Below are 20,686 nucleotides of genomic sequence, written 5' to 3'. Positions count from 1 at the left end.
GCCTCTAGCATGTGCTCAGAGAGCAACAAAAGCATGGGTGCCTTTTTGGCTGAGTGTGATGATTTGAGCCATGGAGGTCAAAGCCCATGCAACTAGCAATTACCTGTCTCAGTGGATCCCATGAAAACCAACATTCTGAGTAAATCTGGAGAAAACCACCCTTGCATGTGCAGTCTGCTCCACCTGCACCAGTTTGATGGACTTGGAGCCCAGTCTAGGACACAGCTGGATGATAGTCTCACATTTTCAGTTCTGCAGGGTGCTTCAGGGTGGGGGTGGCTACCAAGCCCAGTAACCCATGATTCCTCAGACCCACGTGGTGAAAGGATTGTCACAAGTTAAGTTCCAACCTCCACATGGAAGGCGCTTAGGCACAAGCATTTGTTTAAAAGTGAAGATACGAAGTGACACTTTTTCAACATGACTTTATTAGGTTGAATAGGTAGAGCTGTGAGAATTGAATGTCAGCACTGCTCATACTGAAGTGTGGCGTTGAGCTTCACTGGGGGAGGTTGAATATACGGAGTGGCAACTCGGGATACTACTCCAGTTACCAATGTAAGGCCGTACCTGAGAATCTAGCTGGTCCCTGAATGGCCCCAGATTCCCAATAATTAGTTTTGCTATCATTCAAATCCTATAGGTATTGACCATTTAGTTCCTACTATATGTTTCAGAATTTTAGGATCCCTGTGTTTTGTGTAAAATAAGGTGGTTAATTATTCAGGCAAGTTTAACTATTCAAACTTGTGCTTGAGTGCTGTTAAATGTATTTGTTCAGCCATTCGATGAGATTCCTCCTCGCCTCCTCGATGTAGGGCTTGTCGGCAGGGGAGCAGTCTTCTCTCTTCCGATGCACAAAGCCATGAGTTTGCCCAGAAAATGTCTTAACTTGGTAATTAACTATGCAGTGTTCTTTAAGCTTCTGGGTCAGTGTAGAAACCTAGTACACCAGGGTGGGGAAATACACATACAAATGTGAGAATGGTGTGACCTTAACCTTTCAGTAGTATTTTCCAATCCTTTTGGGGGTTTTGGTTCTGTTTTGAGACAAGGTCTCTACAAAGCCCTAGCTGTCCTGGAACTTGCTCAATCTGTAAACCAGGCTGGCTTCCAGCTTTGCCTCCCAAGTGCTGGGATTAATGACATGCACCACCACACCCAGATAGTCTTCTATTGCAATAGTAGGCAGAGTGAACAGGCTCTACTGCCCTTAAGTTGTCTTAAGTTCTGGAGTTGCAGAGCAGTGTAATGATGCCTCCATAGCCGTTCTAGAAGCCCCTGCATCCACACTAGAGCTGAGACCCAGCATCCACTGTGAGTTCAAAGCACTGTGGGTCACAATTGCACCAGTCAAGGTGGTGTACATTTTTAACCCCAGCAGTTGAGAGGAAGGCAGATCTCTGAGGCTAGCATGGTCTGTCTACATAGTGAGATATCTGAAAAAGCTTGAGGTGGTGGAGCACATTCTTGGCATGTGTGAAGCTTGCTGGTTCAGCCCTCTTCAAGGTAGGGTGGGCATTCAGTAGGACTGCCTACTGACCACCCCAGCTTAGCCAAGCACATGAGACATGCTCATTTCCCTACTGACTATGGGGCTACTGGGGAGATGTACTTTGTCCCACCTATCAACCTGAGACCATACACATGGGTGACTAGACCAGAAAATTGGCCTGCTGTGTGTTACTGTTGAGTTAGTGTTAGCGTTGAGGACTGTTGAAAATTATTTGTATTGAGACTTATTGACAAACGGCTGCTTTTAAGTTAGGTTTTTTTTCCTATCCAACTTCCTGTGCTTAATACATCCATCTCAGGCTATGGTAACTGGTGGATTACCATGGAAACCATTCACAGTGAACAGGCTATGAGGAACACATCCTTTGGCTGTCATTCTGAACAGTTCTATTCTGGGCTTAAGTTCCATTAGTAAATTTTCATCATTGGAAAACTAAGTCATAAATTAGTTTTTGAAACGTTATCCAAAAGCGTCATAATAAGCAATTCAATAGCCAAGTGAAAGGCTGCCCACTCACCTGCTCAAGCGGAATCACGGAATCATTTTCTGCAAAAATAAACAATGTTGGGTTCTTCAAATTATAAACATCTTCAGAATCTCTGATGATACCTGGAAAGAGTTGAGGGAGATTGACTTGTGCAGAAAGCTGCCTGGATTTGGTGTGTGTGGTTTTGCAAAGTAAACCACGTCGCTAGAGACTGCTTTCATGTGTTGGGGATGGAGGTGGTATGCGTGCTTTCGTGTGCATGCCCACATGGGGTCTTGCACACGTGTGTGTAAGTGTGGAGGCCAGGTGTCTTAAGTCAGTCACTTCATTTTTACCGTAGGATCTCACTGAGCCCAGAGCTCGGGGATTTCTGTGGACTGGCTGGCCAGTGAGCCGGAGGAACCCATCTGTCTCCACCTGCTGAACCCTGGGGTGACCTATGTACAACCCCCCTCCCCCTGAGCAGATTTTTATGCAGATGCTAGGCATCTGAACTCAGGTGTCCATGGAAGTGTGGTCTTCACTGCCTTAGCCATCTCCCCAACTGTTGGTTTATTTTTAGCAATCCCGCAGAAGCCTGACCTATGAGATTCTGTAGAAGTGCAACTGATTTAGCCGGATCTTTCAACTCTGCATCCTGTTCAGCAGGAACCAGGCCAATAGACTTGATGCTGTTCTCTTTTGAGAGGGCTTTATACATCAGGTCATAACTTTCAAACCACCACTCTAGAAGTTTCTACACAGGCCCCACGTGTTCAATGAACTAAGACAGTTTTATAAGAACAGCCATTGGACCAAGTTAATTCAAACAAGACCCCAACGATGCAATATCTGTTCTACAGGTTATTGTATACAGTTGATTGATCATCCTTGTCTGGATAGCCTAAAGGTTAATTTGTGCAAAGTATTGCTCTGCCAAGCTCGGCAGCCCACTGGTGAGATGGCTCACTTAACCACACAAGCCTGGGAATCTGAGATTGATCCCAGAACCCACATCAAGTTGTTCCCTGGCTTCCACACCACCATTGTTGTGTGTAGACACACATTGTGCACACATACACATGATTTTAAAAGATGAGAGGAAAAACAACTTTTTCCCTGCTTCTTGCCACTGTGAGAGCAGAGCTAAATAACACACAGTGTCTCTCCTCCGTGTTACTCCTGTCCAGAAGACAGTGACCCATAGAAAGGATGGCAGTGCATCCTGCACTACTCTGACAAAGCCAGATAATAGGTCTGGACATTCAGTGGATGATGCACCTGCCATAATCTGCCACTCACATACTGCACAACAGTAGCCAGCAGGTGGCGCTAGAAAGGCATGCATCCAGGGACACCTTTTAATTTGCCCATAGACACCATTGCCCTGACAATTGGCTGGCCTCATAGTAGTGATTTATTGCATTTGTTTTGTTGTGTGAGACTAGTTCTCACTGTGTACCTCATGCTGGCCAAAAAAATGTCAATCTTCCTGCTTCAGCTTCCCAAGTACTGGGGTACTACACCTCACTTTATTTCTTTTTGTGTAAGGAAATATTTTGTTTTTTTTTTTTTCCTTAGTGCTAATGGAAGATGAAACGCCATGTCACAGAGTTCAGGCACCAGATAAAAACCTGAATGTGTAACTGAAACATCGCTCAACTCTCTTATATTTGTTTTCGACATATTTTAGTCTGGATGCTTTTAAATTGTCTATTCGGTGTGCTGTTTCTGTCAACAGATAAAGGGCAGATAAAGGGTTCTTATCTCATAGCTAAAATAACTTTGTTTCCTGTTGGCTAAAGTGTAAATGTTGGGGCTGAAGAGATGGCTCAGCAGGTAGGAGTACAGGCTCCTCTTCCAGAGGACCCAGATTCAGTCCCCAGAGTGACTCACAAGCATAACCAAAGAGAGGCTCTGACAACCTCTTCTGGCCACTGTAAGCACCAGACACACACATGGGCATAGACATACATGGAGGCAACATGCCCGTGTAATTTTTTAAAATCTGCTAATTAGGACTAGAGAGATGACTCAGCAGTTAAGAGCACGTACTGCTCTTCCAGAGGTCCTGAGTTCAATTCCCAGCAACCACATGGTGGCTCACAACCATCTGTAATGGATCTGATGCCCTCTTCTGATGTGTCTGAAGAGAGCAGCAGTATACTCATATACACAAAATAAAGAAATCTTTTTTAAAAAATCTGCTAATTAAAAAGCAAATTAAAGTTGCTGTTTGAAGTTTGCAGAGTGTGTGTGTGTGTGTGTGTGTGTGTGTGTGTGACGCGCACACACACACAAATTTGCTGGTGCACAGGTGCACATACACATGAGAGGTCAGAAAACAACCTTGGCTGTGTTCCCAGGGAGCCTTTCCACCTAGATTTTTGAGACAGGCCCTAGAACTTATCAAGTAGACTAGGCAAAGTGCCCAGTGAAGCCCAAAATATCACCTGTCTCTTTCTCCCTTAAGATGTGTTCTGGGGACCAAATTCAGCATCTCATGCTTGCAAGACAAAAACTGTACTGACAGAGCCATCTCTACAGCTCTATTTTTAGATTCTGAAAGCCATGCTAAGCTGGTTTGCCTCATGCCAGCGGGTTTTGTATTGCAGCGTGTGAGAGAAGCCTGTCACTCAATCATCCTCCTGCTTTCCCTGAGTAAAATGTGCTGGGCACTTACCATAGAGAGACACCCCTGCCCTGACTTCCGGGTATGTCATCATCACTTGGTGCACCACAACACCCCCCCAGCAGAAGCCCACAATGCCAATCTTCTGGGCGTGACACTGTTGTCTCAGATACCTCAAGACAGCATCAACCTCTCTAGAACAGAAAGAAAAGGCGTTGCAGAAAGAGCTGACAAAGCTGACCCTCAGGCTTGCTGGTAACGGGAATGGCTGAATGAATAGTACTTGACGTCTGTGATTTCCTTGGTGGTGAGAACCGGAATTCCTAGAAAGAAGCTGCAACTTCAAGGCTGACTGACTGCTAAAAACTTAGTGGCAGTAAGGAGTCTGGGAGGTTGCAGGTCTGGAGCCAATCGCGCTTTATCTTGAGCTACCTTTAGCCCATTAGTGAGCCGTTCTTTGCCTCTCTGTGTTGGTTCTAACCCTTGTAATTCGCAGATAAAGTTGAACCTAACATCCTGATAAGTAGATAAAAGGAAACAAAAAAAAAAAAACCCTTGGAATGTATCAACTCAACCAAACCATATATTCCACCAATCAAAGGGCTAAGAATGCTATCAGATAGCATCTGGGTCCTACAGCTGAGACTTGTCTACCATGCTGTACCTGCCTAATTAATAATTTGGAAAGTGTCTTGATTAAGAATCTATCTTTGTTCTGTTACTGTCTTTTTTAAAAAGACTTCATGACACTGCTTCCATTGCAGAGTGTAGAATTTGGTGTAAACTAAATCTCTGTGGCTTATACTTGACCAGTCAGAGAAGAGCAATCCCCTCATCAGAATGATGGGTTTTCAGGATGGACTACAGAGTCAGTGGGGGAGGGGTGGGGCATGATGCTCTCCAGGTTACTTGGAGAGAGGATACAGACCAATGGGCTGCCTCTGAGGTGAGGGCTTTCCTGAGGATGAAGCCAGCATACAGGAAGTGAAGCTGAGCTGTGATTCACGGATGAGAGCTGGGCCAATTCCTACAATTCCTACTTGAACCCCAAACTACTTTCATTGATTCTATAAACCAATAGCTCATTAACTGCTGATCCACTTGGGATAGATGTTCTATCACTTGCAACCAAGCACCTAGGTGGATGCAGGACTTTGAATTCATCACTTCTAAGGGAAGTGAGCCGCTATGCCTGCTGGGGCAGTGTGACAAGGAATATATGTCAGGTTCCATCCTCAGCTTATAGAGTGTGCTGGACCAAAACTCTTTCCCATCTTGCTCTTGGAAGGACTCTGTCTAGAGCCAAGTGAAGTCATACAGAGGGCAGGAGGGAGGAATGGAGGGACAGAGGGAGAGAGGGAAGGAAGGAGGAAGGGAGGGAAGGAGGGAAGGAGGGAGGAAAGGAGGAAGGGAGGGAGCTGAGCTTGTCTGTCCCCTCCTTGGGCTATGTCAAATGCAAAAGCAAGCCTGTTGATAACTTACCGATTGACTTTTCTGGCATCTCTTGATTTCAACCAATCAGGGAAGGTGGACCAGTCACCAGCTGGGTCCCATGGCTCTTGACCCACAAAGAAGTCTGGGACAATAGTTCTGTAAAATATGGGCGTGAAGCAACCTTTGAGTCACCTGGACTCAGTGTCCGGGTTTATTAAATGCTTTGTTGGGTTACAGATTCTAGGCAGAGGGAAGGAAAAACCTTGGCCACGAAGGCCAGCCTTTATTGCGACAGAGATCATCTGCTGCAGGCCAGATTGCCTCAGATTCTACAACTGCAAGTACACAGTTTCCAGTAGCTTTGGTGTGACCCTGCTCTAGCAAGTGAGAGGGCCATCAGCAGGGAGACGTCTCAAGAGCTATCCCAGCACAGAAGGAGGGAAACCTGGACCTATGGGCAAAGGGTGTGCCCTGCCAAAGGTTCCTCCTGCCTCAGTGGGGTTAGTTGGTCCTGTCAGCCAGCCAAGGGCTTTGGCCAAAGGGCACCCCTGAGGAATATGAGGGCACACTAGCCACTGTGATCGAGTAATATAGTTCAGCCCCTGCGCAGGCTGCCAAACAGTTTCCTGTCCCAAGAGTAAGGTCCACAGCAGGTTCTAGAACAGGCTACGGGAAGAGTAAACAAAGTGAAGGCTAACGTCTGAGGTTGTCCTCTAAATGCTCGCAGTGGTGAGCACAAACCTTTAACCATACACACATATATACGTCATTGTATATGCATACAAATCATATAAAGGACCAAATGATAGATCACCCAGCCACAGGCAACTCAGAGTTTGGAAATCACGGGCATTACTAGTCCTAGTCACTTGACTTACCCTCAAACAATCTGGGCCTGGGCAGTGCGGCAGAGGGGCTGGTCCCTTGAAACATAGCCACAGGTAACTCTTTACTTTGAGAGACTGTGGCCCTAGCTCCATCCATCCTGGCTTGGCTTCTAAGAGTACGCCATGAACTCCAGTGTGCTATCCTGCCTCTGTTGTCCCAAGACAAGCCCCCTCTACTGCACAGGTAGGCAGAGCATCAAGGCCCGGCCTGACAGGCCAGGTTGAGGTCTCCTTGTACTATAGAGAGAACTTGGCAAGTAACTGACAACTTTTATCCCTCACACTTTTTTTTTAAAGTGTCTGTTTTTATGAGTGTTTGCACATATTGTGTGTACTATATACACACCTGGCACCTGCAGAGGCCAGAAGATGGCGTCACATCCTCTGGTACCTAATTACAGATGGTTGTGAGCTAGCCGTGTGTGTTGTCTGAACCAAACCTGGGTTTTCTGCCAAGTCATGGAGTACTTGTAACCACTGAGCCATCTCTCCAGCCCGCGGGCTCACATTCTTGACTTGGCCAGACAGACAGACAGACAGACAGACAGAAGTGTGAACTGTCCACCTTCAGATGGCTTGATGGTAAGTAGACAAGTACCATGAACAGGCCAGAGGCTCAGAAGGCCTAGTTATCTCTCTGCCTGTGCTATATCCTCCCTATACCTAAGGACTCTTTTTAAGCAGGCACTGTCCCCTTCCAACAGCTGCTTAAAGTTCACCCAGAGCAACTGAGAACCTCTGTCTTCGTGCCTTGACTTCCCCATCTGCAATATGGGATGGTAATATCCATCCCTACCAGGGCTGCTGGAAGGAGAAAGTCCCTGTCCATCTTGGCTATTATAGGTATATTTAGAGGCTTTCCCAGGAAATTGTCCCACTCTCCCCAAAGACGTCTTCTCATGCCTCTCAGTGGGAGAAGGAAGACAGCCCCACCCCAGACTTCCAGCTTTCTTTGGACTAGGGACTCAAGTTTCCATGAAATTACCTGGCTCGTGTGTGCAAAGGACACAGCGAGTGGAGTGACTGGGATGTCATCACCGTGGAGAGTCCGGAATGCCACAGGCCCGGACCCAGTTCTCTCATAATCTGTTCATCAGCGCTCTGCGTTTGACCTAACGCCTCCTGACTATCAGCTAAATCCTTTGGAATGCACTAACAGAGCAGTAGTATCTACCAACACAAGAGCTAAGAATGTCACCAGCTGTCATATGACACCTTCAGCAAAAGGTTTCACTGACACTCATCTACCTGACTTTCATCCTGAGTCACCGTCCAAGCAGACCTGTGAAGACCTGAGGCTGGGATGCTTCAAGGTCCACAGGGGAATGGGAACAGATGTGCTGGCCTGTGCCTGGATGGGACCCTTCTTAGGGAGAGGACCCTCTGTCCAGCATGTCTATTGGGCTGAGTACCTTGGGGACCTGATGCCCTGGGATTCTGATGGGACCAGTTGGCTGTACAAGGTTAGAGTTAAATTTCAAAGGTGAGTTGCTACAGCACTCACCTAGTATGCATAAAGCCTGGAATTAGGTCCCCAGCACTTCACAAACCAGGTGTGCCAGTGCACACCTGAAAAACCAATGAAGTCAGGCAAGCATAGGGAATAGTTTAGCAACCTAGGACTCCACTTGGGTTGACTTATCCACACACTTCTTTTCTCATAACATACCTAGTTCCCACTTCACACCATTGATCACCGAGATAACAAAATAGATCATGTAACGGAGATTGTAACTCAAGCTGTGTTGGGTTTTTGGTTTCGTCCTTCTGAAGTGAAAACACGACCCACAGAAATCCACATGAATTTAAACAAAGAACAGAACTTCATACGTACGTGTATCCATTTCCGGCAATCATGTCAGCCATGTACCTGGTGTTGGGCAGCTGCCAGCCAAATATATCCTGGACGACAATCACGGCTTTGCCTGCATCCACAGGGGACCGGGTGACATATGCCTTGATGTGCTCGACCTGAACTTCATGGCCCATGCCACCATACTCTAGCTTGTGACCAATGTCACATGGGCAAGGGTTAGCTTCGTTAGCCATTGGAGTCTTGATGTCAGGCTACAGAGGGAATGAAATGTTCATCACATGCCAAGTGGTTCAGATCTAGGGATAATCTATGCTAAATAAACTATAAATAAACTCAGTGGTGCAATGGCTACTGTCAAGCAAACTGGAAATGTAGCCCATTTCTAGAGCATTCACCTGGTATATATCAAACCCGGAATTAGGTCCCCAGCACTTCACAAACCAGGTGTGGTGGTGCACACCTGTAAACCCAATGAAGTCAGGCAAGCATAGGAAATAGTTTAGCAACTTAGGACTCCACTTGGGCTGAGCTATGCACACATTTCTCTTCTAATAATATACCCAGCAGCCTACAAACCTTATCTACCTATACATACTATGCATACATACCCTCTCTGAACAATGCCCATAGCAACCTGTTAACACATAGGACTCCCTCCACCCCACCCCTGGCATCAAGCTATATATGCAACCCTACAGAACAATGGAATATGTTTCTCCTTTCCTTCACGATCATCAAACTTAGGTTCTAGTCAACCATGCTCCAGTTGTGTTACAGTAGGAGGGGATGATCTGGTTTCAACTGGTTGGGGGGGGGGGTTTGCGGTAAGGTAAACTGTATCCTCTAAATGAACTTAGTGAGAATCGTCTGTTTGCCATCTTGTGCCTATTCATAATTGAGCATACATGTGATTAAAATCAGGTACGTTACGGGGAGGGCTTTGACCGATAAAGAGGAGATCACATAGCGTAATAGAGAAACAAACAAAAAATGGACATAGTTGCCCAATCTCATTACTTGGGAGGCAAAGCAGACAGATCCCTGCAAGTTTGAGGCCAGCCTGATCTATATAGTTCCAGAACACCGAGAGTAACACAATAATACTCTGTTTCCAAAACAAAACACAGAATGAAAACCATCCAAATCATCCCCCTATTAACCAAACTCTCCATCTTCTCAAATTCCACAGACAGAAAGCCCAAGCCATAACCAGGGCTCTCAGGACCCTTTTCATCCCTATGCCCGGCTGGCACCCTTGATGGTGGTTCTGACCCATTCTGTTGCTTTGCTTTGTTTTAAATAACATTCCCTTGATACTTGGAGATCGTGTGAACCTTGGATAAGAGACAGAGAGCCTGAAAAAAATACAGGCCCTGAGCAGCATTTGGGAGATAGAGGCGAGAAGATGAGAAGTTTAAGGTTATTGTCAGCTACATAGCAAATCTGAGGACAGCTTGGACCGTGCGAGAGAGATCCTGTCTCAAAACTAGCTAAATACGATAAGGTCATAATAAAAACTGAAAAGCTGTGCAGATCAGTTATCATGGAAACAGTGTGTTCAAAGTTCAGTAAATTGGCAGAATGGACTGCAGAGAACTCTCCAGTCTGTGTGTTCAGGAAGATGGAGTGAAAATGAGTTCAGCCTCCAGAAGAAACAGAGCAGACCTACTGGGAGTCCACTCACGCCGCTGGAACAAGAGACAACAGCTCAAAAGGAACCACATGGTCCTGAAGACTGCGGACACAGAAGGCCATCATCAAAGCGGCAGAGCAACTGACTACCATCCGGAGCATGAACTCTTCCTGACCCACAGATGTCACCTCCTCCCTGTCCCCTCACGGGGTAGGACAGGTCTCTGGATGCTCATAAGGGCACGTGTAAGACCCTAAGGCGAGCTGGGCCCTTGTGACCTTCTCCCTCCCACAGACCCCATCTCCCGATAGCGCTGCTTGCAGGACTATGGTTGGGTCCGTGTAGTTACTTTGGGAGTGTGTGTACGTTCAGATCTAACAAATCCTTCAACGAGATGAACAATAGAAGAGACTAAAAACATTAGATTCCGACTCCTGGAAGAGTTCTAAACCAGGTTCATATACACCCAAGAGGTGTGTGTGTGTGTGTGTGTGTGTGTGTGTGTGTGTGTTTGAGAGAGAGAGAGAGAGAGAGAGAGAGAGAGAGAGAGAGAGAGAGAGCGCACAGGAATAAAGCAGAGGGGTGCAGAGGGGGAGCAGTGGAGGAAGAAGACAAAAATAAATTTTAAAAAGTATTTAAAAGGTATCCAGCACCTGAAGAATGTTACCAAGGTTTTCTTCTGGCCTCTCCATGCATGTATACACATGTGCACATGTACCCCATATACACGTACACCCACCCACAGACATACACGTACACCCACCCACAGACATACACATGCACAAAGAAATTTAAAAAAAACATGAAATTAAAAAAAAATCTGAAATTAGAAGTGAAACTCCATGGAACCAAGCAGGGGGAAAAAAAAAAAAAACACCACAGGAGAGAGTCGGACTTGGTGATCCAAGAGGCAGAAGCAGGTGGATCTCTGTAAGTTTGAGGCCAGCCTGGTCTACAGTTCAAGTTCCAGGACAGGCAGGGCTTTTACCCAGAGAAACCCTGTCTCAGAAAACAAACAAAAACACCACAGAGTCGGTGACTGTGTCCCAAGGCAGACTGTGAGGGATCAGGTTTCCTTCATTTGTTAATAGAACTAAGAAGAATGAGGGAGAACCTAAAACCAGGAGGGAAGCTGTCTTCCATCCCAGGCCTTGTGTTTCTATCAGGGTCCTGGAGTGAGGAGGAAGTGTCAGCTGGGCAGAAAGGCACAGCAGGGCACTGTGAGGTCATCCTAGAGGCCAACAAGACAGGACACAGTTGACCGGTTGACCCACGTGGGAAGGACAGACTGACCAAGGAAGGAGCAACAGAAGCCACACAGAGAGGCCCAGCTGAGAAAACAAGTCACAGAGCCCCTCCCAGCACATCAGAGATCATATCCCAAGTCTCAAAATCCAAGTTGAGAACGCAGAATTAGCCTGTCCCATGCGCATGCAGGAGAATACCTTTCCTTTAACACTAAACTACAATGGGGTTTCTAAAATGAGACTCCAAAATCAAAACGTCAAGGGAAAGATTAGTACATTTCAATTTACTTTAACCAACTGTTAAGGAAAAGAAAAAAGTCAGGGCTGGAGAGATGATTCAGCAGTGAAAAGCTCTTACTGTTCCTGCAGAGGATCTGGGTTCAGTTCCCAGCACTTACATTAGGTGGTCTGTAACTCCAGTTCCAGGAGATCTGAAACCCTCTCTCCGATCCTTGAAACACCAACACGCACGCAGTGCACATAAACTTATGCAGGTGTACATACACACAGAGAGATAATGAAAATTTTTTAAATGAAAAAAAAAAAAGCCAAGGAATGTCGATGCACACCTTTAATCCCAGCGCTTGGGACACAGAGGCAGGCAGATCACTGTGAGTTCAAGGCCAGCCTGGTCTACAGAGCAAGTTCCAGGACAGCCAATGCTACACAGAGAAACTCTGTCTCAAATATGGGGTGGGGGGGGGGGAATTAAGAAGTTATCCAGCCAAGCAAGCTAAGTAGTGTTCTTGGTCTGTTTTTATGAGCTACTTACAGAATGATTACCAGTTAGACATATCACAGGAGACAAACATCAAGACCCATGCCCATGGTTACCCTGTACTGAGAAGAGATTCCAAGGCCTGACATAGGGTGCATGCCTGTTATATCAGCTTTCTGCAGGCCGACCACGAGATATGCTCGTTAGGGGTTTTCATCAACTTGATACAGGTTTTCATCAACTTGATACAAGCCAAAGTTGTTTGAGAGGAGGGAACGTCAGTTGAGAGAATGCCTCCATCAGATTGGCATGTAGGCAAGTTTGTGGGACATTTTCTTGACTGATAGGGGATGTGGGAGGGCCATCTCTGGGCAGGTGTAATGGCTGGTTTTGAGTCAACAACACAAGCTAGAATCATCAGAGAGGACATTTTCTCAATTAGTGATCAATCAGCGAAGACCCAGCCCACTGCGGGTGCTGTGAGTCCTGGGTTGGTGGTCCTAGGTTCTATAAGAAAGCAGCTTGAGCAAGCCAGGGGAAGCAAGCCCGTAAGCACCACTCCTCCACGGCCTCTGCACCAGCTCTGCCTCCAGGATCCTCCCTGACGTTTTGCTTTGTTGCAGCAATAGAAACTCTAAGACAATAGGGATCCTGAGTGGGAAAGAAAGATGACCTTCCACTCGCTCAAAGGCTTCTGCAGTCTGGTTCTGAGCCTTTCTCTGCTTCAGCCTTCCCCAGAAGCAAAGGGTCTGAACTTGGGCCCTCCAAGACAGCCAGTGTGCTCCCCCTCCTCTAAGGCATGGATTCCCGTTCTTGGGTCTAGTGTTTCCCATTGACCTATGAAAATGTCTTAGAAAAACCTCCCAAGGACGATTAGTCTGCTCTGTCCCAGGCGTTACGGGGCAGACTTGAGATGGTCTCTGTAAAAACTGGCGTCAGGCAGGGGATACCTGTACACTGCTCTGGGCAGAGGAAGAAAGGGAATCTTCCAAAAAAAAGAAAAAGGTAAGCAAGCAGGCAGGCGGAGAAGGCAAGCATAGTAAGCAGAACAGTATTCCTCCATGACTTCTGCCTCAGTTCCTGCTTTCAGGTTCCGACCGTGAGTTCCTGTCCTGACTTCCTTAGTAATAGGTTGTGATGTTAAAGTGTAAGTCAAACCCGTTGCTCTTCAACTAGCTTTTGGTCCCGGTGTTTTATCATAGCAATAGAAAGCAAACTAGGACAAGCATTACAAGTTGGCTTGGAAGCCAGCCTGGGTGAGAGATGGTGAGCAACCTATCTCAGAACAAAAGAAGAAAAAGAAAAAAGGAACCGGTCCCATGAGCTAGTCTCTTACCTGGACTCTGCTGGGAAGACCCAAGGGAATCTAGTCTCTCCAAAGCTGCTGGCAACAGGCTCTTCTGACTCGAGCTCCAATTACAAAAGGAATTTTTACATCCAGGAGAGCCAAGTTTTTTCTCCCACGGAGTGGGGCAGAGCCAACATAGGGCCAAGAACGCCACGTGGGGAAGGCTGGAGTCCTGCCCAGTTCCTTCACATGGGCTGAACCACTGAGCCCAGCCTGTGAAGCAGAGCCAAGTGTACTCTGGACAGGGCAGGCAATTTCTACTCATGGCCTGACCCGCAGGAGTTCAGGCTAAGAATCAGGAACACATGCTTGACCCTTGACAGCCCACGGTTTCTGGGTCTGCCTTGAGGATTTGTGCTTTTCCCCATGACACATTTCCTAAAAGACAAGCGTCAGGATAAAGCAAAGACCTCACTTCTGTACAGACTATAAATGATCACTGGGTCCTGTGGCCCTGGAGGCTAACTCTCAAGGATCAAATGATCCGAGTGAGAACAAACCATGGGGCTTCAGGCCTCTAAGGTCAAAAAGAGCACAAAGCATCTCCCAGTATTATCAGAGCAAACAAAACATGAGGTGACATTTACGGTTAGCTTAAGCAAATAAAGTACAACAAGGAAAGGCCCCTGGTGATACATCGTTAGTCATGTGATAAAAGCCTAGAATATTCCTCCCGGGCCTTTGCCTTTCCTACAGAGATAATGTGGACTTGCCAAGACACTCCTTCATGTCCTCGCTTTTGGGTATATTCAGTTAGAATGGTTTATGCAATTCTTTCCAAAAGGCCACCCTGTGGGGAAAACATTCTGTCCTCTGATGTAGCCATAGTTCACAGTAAGTTCACACCTGGGGTGACAGGAGAGAAAGGGGGAGATGCTGGAGAACAAGAAGGTGAGACAAGGTTCACACGGATACAAGCTTTCATCTCAATGGAAGCAGGAAGGAGATTAATTCTAACAGGCAGGACATTATTTGGAAATCTGTCAGCCTACCGGTAACCCATGACCTACAAAGAACTGCAAAATTCAGATACATGGAATAGGGCCAGAGAGTGAGCCACAGAGGAGGGCACTCTTCTTTGAAGCACGGTTTCTTCTGCACAGTGTCAGGTCCTTCACTGGAGTGGCAGGGTTCCTGTTCTTCTTGAGTTGGGGCAGGCTCATTAACTCTGTGTTTTTGGCTACGTACACCCTTAGAGCAGATCCACAATCCCCACTGGCAGAGCTTTCTAAAGTCAGGGAGCTCCATGTAGCCCCATTGCCCTAAGAACAAATGTTGGCCCTACCAGCCTGCCTCTCACAGGCAAACCCCTCTATAAATCACAAGGCAAAGGACGAGGTAGGCTGGGGGTCACTGGTAGGTGGAGGGAGTGCTCATCTGGCAAACATGGAGCCCTGGATTCAATCACCAGACCTCAAATACCGCCTGGCGACACAGGCCTGTAATCTGATCACTGAGGAGATAAAGGGTGAAAAGTTCAGGGTTGCCCTTGGCTACACAGAGAGCTTGAACACAACCTAGGTTCCTGTTGTAGGTGTGATGGGTAAATTTCAAGAGCTCCCTCACCTCCTCCAAGGGCTCCTTCATCCCCTCCAAGGGTTTTCAATGTCTTCTTTGTCATAGGCACCTCCCTGGGGTCTTCCCTTGCTGGATATGAGTCTGCACTTTCTGACATCTTTCTCGAGTCAGCTAGGACATCTGTCCCCTCTGTCGTGACTACCGCAAACCCTCTGCTCTTTACACCTGGATGAACGTTCACCTTTTGTGGAAGACAGTCTTTTAGGAGCAGAACACTATCACTTTCCCTGCCCCCTGGAAGTCAGACACGCACAGTAAGAAAGCATGTCACGGAGTACCGGTTTCCTGATTTGAAACTCTGAGGATTTGTGTAGCTCAGAAGTCCGATCACACAATGAAGTTGTCCGAAAGAAATAGAGAAAAAAGAAACTCAACTAGCTCAAGGCACAAACAGGATTGCATCAGGAGGTACCTGCAAATAGGAATCATAAACACGGGCTCAGAGTGCACTGGCAAGTTTGATCCTGTAGAAAGCTGAAGTTCAAGAGGGAGGGGCTGGCGGTTTGCCAGGTTAAAGGTTGTAGAAACTTCACTGCACCTGATTTTGAGGCCTGCCCTGGGGAAGGCAGACCCAACTCCTAGCCTTGGGTGATCCTGCTGTCCCTCCTTCAAGTTCTCAGTTTTCCTGACCATGTCTACAATTTGCCTAAGGACCATGGTCTGGACAGCATTAGAGAAAGCTAAACCTAAGGAGAACGTAGAGATTTCTTTAAACATGTCAATCACTACTGTGCCTTTGGCCTGTTCTCTTTGTTGCAGGCCCAGCAGGCTGTCCCATGTGTGTGTGTGTGTGTGTGTGTGTGTGTGTGTGTGTGTGTTTGTGCACACACACAGGGCTCCATTCTGACTACCTTGTTTTAAACTGGCTCTAAAAACAACAGGTGGCCTTTTCTGTCAGCAAGTGGATATAAACTGCATCGGCCAGTCTCTTTAGGACCTCGGCCAGCCCCAGTGGCCATGGAGTGTAAAACCACACTGTCTTGGCAAGATCGACCCACCATCTAGGATGCATATTCTTACATGACAGCACCTCTTTGCTTCTATCCACCCAGAAGAATGGCTGCCAGACTTAGGTACTGATTTTAATGCAAATATGCTCAGTTTGCTCACGGTTCCACGTTCACAGAAAAACAATACAATCAAAATGCCCAGCCTAAAAATAGTATTTAAGGGCAGGGAAGAAGGGTTCTTCTCAGGGACACGAGTTTGACTACGTTTGACTACGTTTGACTACAAGCTCTCAGCTGTTTTTAAAAGCTAGCATCTGAATAACTACAGAAAAATATACTCAGAAGTAAAGGGTGGGTACCTCGGGCTGACTGTGCCCCTTGCCTTTTTGCCAGGACAATATATGTAGCAGTTCATGTTGGAAAATGAACCTGCAAGTGCCTCACGCACGGCTGTCTGCACCTGCAAAAGCCTTTGGCTTTCTTGCAAACCTATGAGCAAGGTTCAGCAAGTTTGTCTGTCCCCAGCAACCAGCACCTACCTTGTCTAATGCTGAGGAGCACGTCAGCTGGAGGCAGACGCCCTGGAGCTGACCCGGTAGGGAAAGACTTGCAGAAGAAGGGAGGAGTCTCGGTCCGCAAGGGAAGTGGACGCGGTGACAGTGTCCTGCATTCCCGGGAAAAGCTGGGGGAGGGGCAGGTCCGCAGGGACCGCGAAGGGACTGGTTCCGGGATGGAGGCAAGAGGCAGGGAGGGAAGAGCCGTGATAGGTGGGAAACAGAGGACTGAGGAGGCAGGGAGGGAGCCTGGCACAGAGCCCCGGGCCTGTCTACTGGGACGAGTACTTCTCTGTGGTCAATCACAATCAGGCTATTTCAGGGAATAAGCTACTACATTTGTGTACTTACCCCCACTTACGTATTGCCTTCATGTGACTCAAGTCGTTTGTCTTCGAGGAAGGAAAGTAGTGAAAGAAACCGTTGAGGAAAGAAGATGGAGGGGTAGCGGCTTCCTTTTGCCCCAACCTTCCCCCAACACTCCGAGGCAAAAGCGGATGAAACTCTGTTAATCTTCCGGTGCTGTCTCTGGAAGATGTGAGTGCTGGCTCAGGGCCTTGCTTTGGGCAGCGCTTGTCCTCACGGCAAACCAATAACACAAAAAAACCGTATCTCTGTTGAGAAAGATGGATGTCACCCAAAGCCCATGAGCTTCGTTAAAAGTCTCGGGTGGGGCAGGATTGCTCTCCCTGTTTCCGAAGCTGTCAAACGAGAACGTACAATGGAGTGGGAGGGTACTCCTTAGTGTTTCACAAAAGCAAAATGTTTTTCTCTAAGATAGAGGTTCGTTTTTTTAAGTTGCTTTTTGTTTGTTTTAGTATGTGTGAGGGAGGTTTAGCTGTGTTTTTGTTTTCATTTTTTTTAACTTTTAAAATACATTTATTTGTATTTTATGTATATTGGTACATTGGTGTTCTGCCTCCATGTGTGTCTGTGGGCGTGTAGACAGTTGCGAGCTGCCATGTGGGTGCTGGGAATTGAACCCAGGTACTTTGGAAGAACAGCTAGTACTCTTAACCACTGAGCCATCTCCCCAGCCCCTACTTTTTAGTTTTATGTGTATGATCCTTTAGCCTGCATGTATGTCTGCATGCCTGGTGCCCCTTGAGACCAGAGAGGGTAGTGGACCCCTGGGATTGGAGTTATAGGTCATCCAGACTGAACATGGCCAGCAGAAAAGACACGGCCATGAGAAGAGAAAGAAGATGGGAGAGCGAAGGAGTAAGAGAAGAGAGAGGGAGCTAGGAGGGGGTGGGGCAAGAGAGGAAAAAGCTAAGAGAACCAAGGGAAAGAACCAGGAACGTGTGTGACTGTAATGGTGGGCTACACAGGAAAAGGAAGCTGGGGGAAGGGAAGCAGCCCCTATGCTGGAGAGGTTTAGGTAGGGGTGGGGTTAGAAGAGCCACCAGTACCAGTGAGCCTGGAGGTCAGTATGTGCTTTCATATGCTAATAGTCACCCATTTGTCCTGAGTTTCTTTGGGACCTGACACACATATGATGTGTGTATGTTTGTATGTATGTGCACCGTGTGGTTGTCTGATGCCCTCCTGGACTGCAATTACAGACTCCAGTTGTGAGTTACTATGTGGGTGCTGGGAACCAAACCTTGGACCTCTGGAAGAGCAGCAAGAACTCTTAACCACTGAGCCAGTCCAGTTCTTCATTCTTCCTCCTCTTCCTCCTCCTCCTCCTCCTCCTCCTCCTCCTCTTCCTCCCCCCTCCTCCTCCCCTCCTCCTCCTTCTTTTTTAAAGATTTTATTTATTTATTTTATATATATATGATTAGTACACTGTCACTGTTTTTCAGACACACCAGCAGAGGGCATCGGATCCCATTATAGATGGTTGTGAGCTACCATGTGGTTGCTGGGAATTGAACTCAGGACCTTTGGAAGAGCAGTCAGTGCTCTTAACCACTGAGCCATCTCTCCAGCCCGCCGTTCTTCTTTTTTAAGAAACAGAAATAGATACAGTGTATTAAGAAGAAGAGGAGGACAAGGAGGAGGAGAAGAAAAGAAAAGAAGTAGAGAAGGGGGAGGGGGAGGGGAGGGGAGGGAAGGGGGAGGGGGAGGAGAATGGATTGAGGAACCCAGAGGGGATAGGGACTTTACAGGAAGACCATCAAAGTCAATTAACCTGAACCCCTGGGGGTTCCCAGAGATTGAACTACCACCGACCAAAGAGCAATCATGGGCTGGACCTGGGCAACTACACATATCTAACAGATCTGCAGCTTATTCTTCATGTGGGTCCCCTAAAAACTGGAGTGGGGGCTGTCCCTGACTCCGTTGCCTGCCTGTGGGTCCCGTTTCCCTGACTGGGCTGCCCTGTCTAGCCTCAGTGAGAGAAGATGCAGTGACTAGATGTGCCAGGGTGAGCGGGTTGATGGGAGGGGAGGGACTCCCCCTTCTTTTAAGAGGGGGATGTAGGGAAGGGGCTGGGAGGGACCAAGAAGAGGGCTGCAGTCAGGATGTAAAGTGAATAAATAAATAAATGGAAAAAAAGGAGAGGAGGAGGAAAGCAGGCCAGGTTCAGTGGTTCCCCCTCCCCCTTTCCTCCCCTCCCCCTCCCCCTTCTCTCCTGGGAGGCAGAGTCAAGCAGACCTCTGTGAGTCCGAGGCCAGCCTGGTCTACATAGTAAGTTCTAGGATAGCCAGGGCTATGTAGTGTGACTCTGTTTTACAATAATTAATTAATTAATTAATTAATTAATTAATTTAATAGAGGAAAGCTCTCCTAAGAATGGGGCGAACTACTAATCGGGACAGAATGCTCAAAAGCTCTAAGTGTGTTCAAGGACTGGGACTGTAGCTCATTTGGTAGAGTGCTTGTCTGACATGCGCAAAGCCCTGGGTTGGACTTTCCAGCACTGCATAATAAAATCAGGAATGTTGGTGTACTCCCTTGACCCAGCACTCAGGGGACGGAGGCCAAGAGCAAGTTCAAAGCCTTCCTTGGCTACATTGTCACGTTTGAGGCCAGCCTGGGTTACAGGAGACAATGTTGCATTAAAACTAAACAAATGACACTTTTTCCAAGCATCGGTCAACATCTTTGAAACTGTGTAGACAAGGAAATAATAGATATGACTAATTACATATCATTTTCTCTATTTGCTAAATTTAGCTCCTTAAGCATCAGTACTAGTCTCTGATTTAACAACACTGTTATTAATAGTTTGCTAGCCTGTGGTGAGTAGAGTGTAACGAAGAGAAGCTGGCTCCTGTAACTGGGCTTCTGGACCTTTTTCTAACTGAGAAAGCCTGCTCTTCCATGAGTCATTACCGAGGATTCTCCTGCCCCCTCTCTGGGCAATCCAACAAAATGACCCAGGCCTTTGCACTTGTCCCCTTAACTGCAAAATAAGGGGATTAGACTGGATTTGGTCCTTATACTCTCCCTGGGGAGGCTGGTGAAACTGCAAGGCTAAGCCCTGGCCGCAGAGCTTCTTAAACAAGGGTCCTGAGGAACTTCAGAAACTGAGGATATGCACTGTCATTGCAGGATTACGTCTTAGTTATACAAGCTGGCCCTGAAATGTTGCTAGGTAACCACATCCCGTGTTAAAGGCCAAAGTTCACACACAAAGCAGAGTTGGTAAGAAGAGATTGTGCGTCAGCGAAACCTTATGGACAGAACCCTGTATTTGTCCTTCCTGCCTCTCACTGTGGTGCTGAGCACGTCCTGCAAAAACCCACAGTAGTTCTTCATGAAACCAAACTCATACACTTGTGCAGAGATGACGCACCCTAGGAGAGTTAGCCAGCAGACCCGCACCAGTAGGGAGCTCTACAGAGCAACAATAGTCTTCCACTATCTCTTGGAGAACACATTCCTCCTCACTCAAACTGGAAACACACAAGCAAAGAGAATTCGAGAAAACATGGCTCAGTCTACAACAGGGACG

At 47.1% G+C, this 20,686-nt stretch overlaps 1 protein-coding gene across 4 annotated transcripts; it reads right to left on the bottom strand.

The window, feature by feature from the left end:
* Window positions 1–407: 407 nt before the first annotated feature.
* Window positions 408–17,149, bottom strand: Cmbl (carboxymethylenebutenolidase homolog). 4 transcript variants are annotated; one of them, XM_028767615.1, is made up of 6 exons: window positions 17,131–17,149; window positions 8,770–9,002; window positions 6,097–6,204; window positions 4,666–4,808; window positions 2,034–2,125; window positions 408–943 (listed from the first exon to the last, which is right to left on the bottom strand). In XM_028767615.1, exons 2-6 carry the CDS (start codon window positions 8,982–8,984, stop codon window positions 764–766), a joined length of 738 nt encoding a protein of 245 aa, XP_028623448.1. In that variant the 5' UTR covers window positions 8,985–9,002; window positions 17,131–17,149; the 3' UTR covers window positions 408–763. The 4 variants fall into 4 exon arrangements, with proteins under 4 accessions (XP_028623448.1, XP_028623447.1, XP_028623446.1 ...); XM_028767614.1 differs by lacking the exon at window positions 17,131–17,149 and adding an exon at window positions 16,765–16,897; XM_028767613.1 differs by lacking the exon at window positions 17,131–17,149 and adding an exon at window positions 13,686–13,816.
* Between the last annotated feature and the right edge of the window lie 3,537 nt (window positions 17,150–20,686).

Source organism: Grammomys surdaster, unplaced genomic scaffold (assembly GCF_004785775.1).
Source record: "Grammomys surdaster isolate TR1022 unplaced genomic scaffold, NIH_TR_1.0 174, whole genome shotgun sequence".
In the NCBI taxonomy this organism is placed as follows: domain Eukaryota; kingdom Metazoa; phylum Chordata; class Mammalia; order Rodentia; family Muridae; genus Grammomys; species Grammomys surdaster.
Note: the sequence above shows the minus strand (reverse complement) of the source record. Positions and strands in the feature narration are given on the sequence as shown.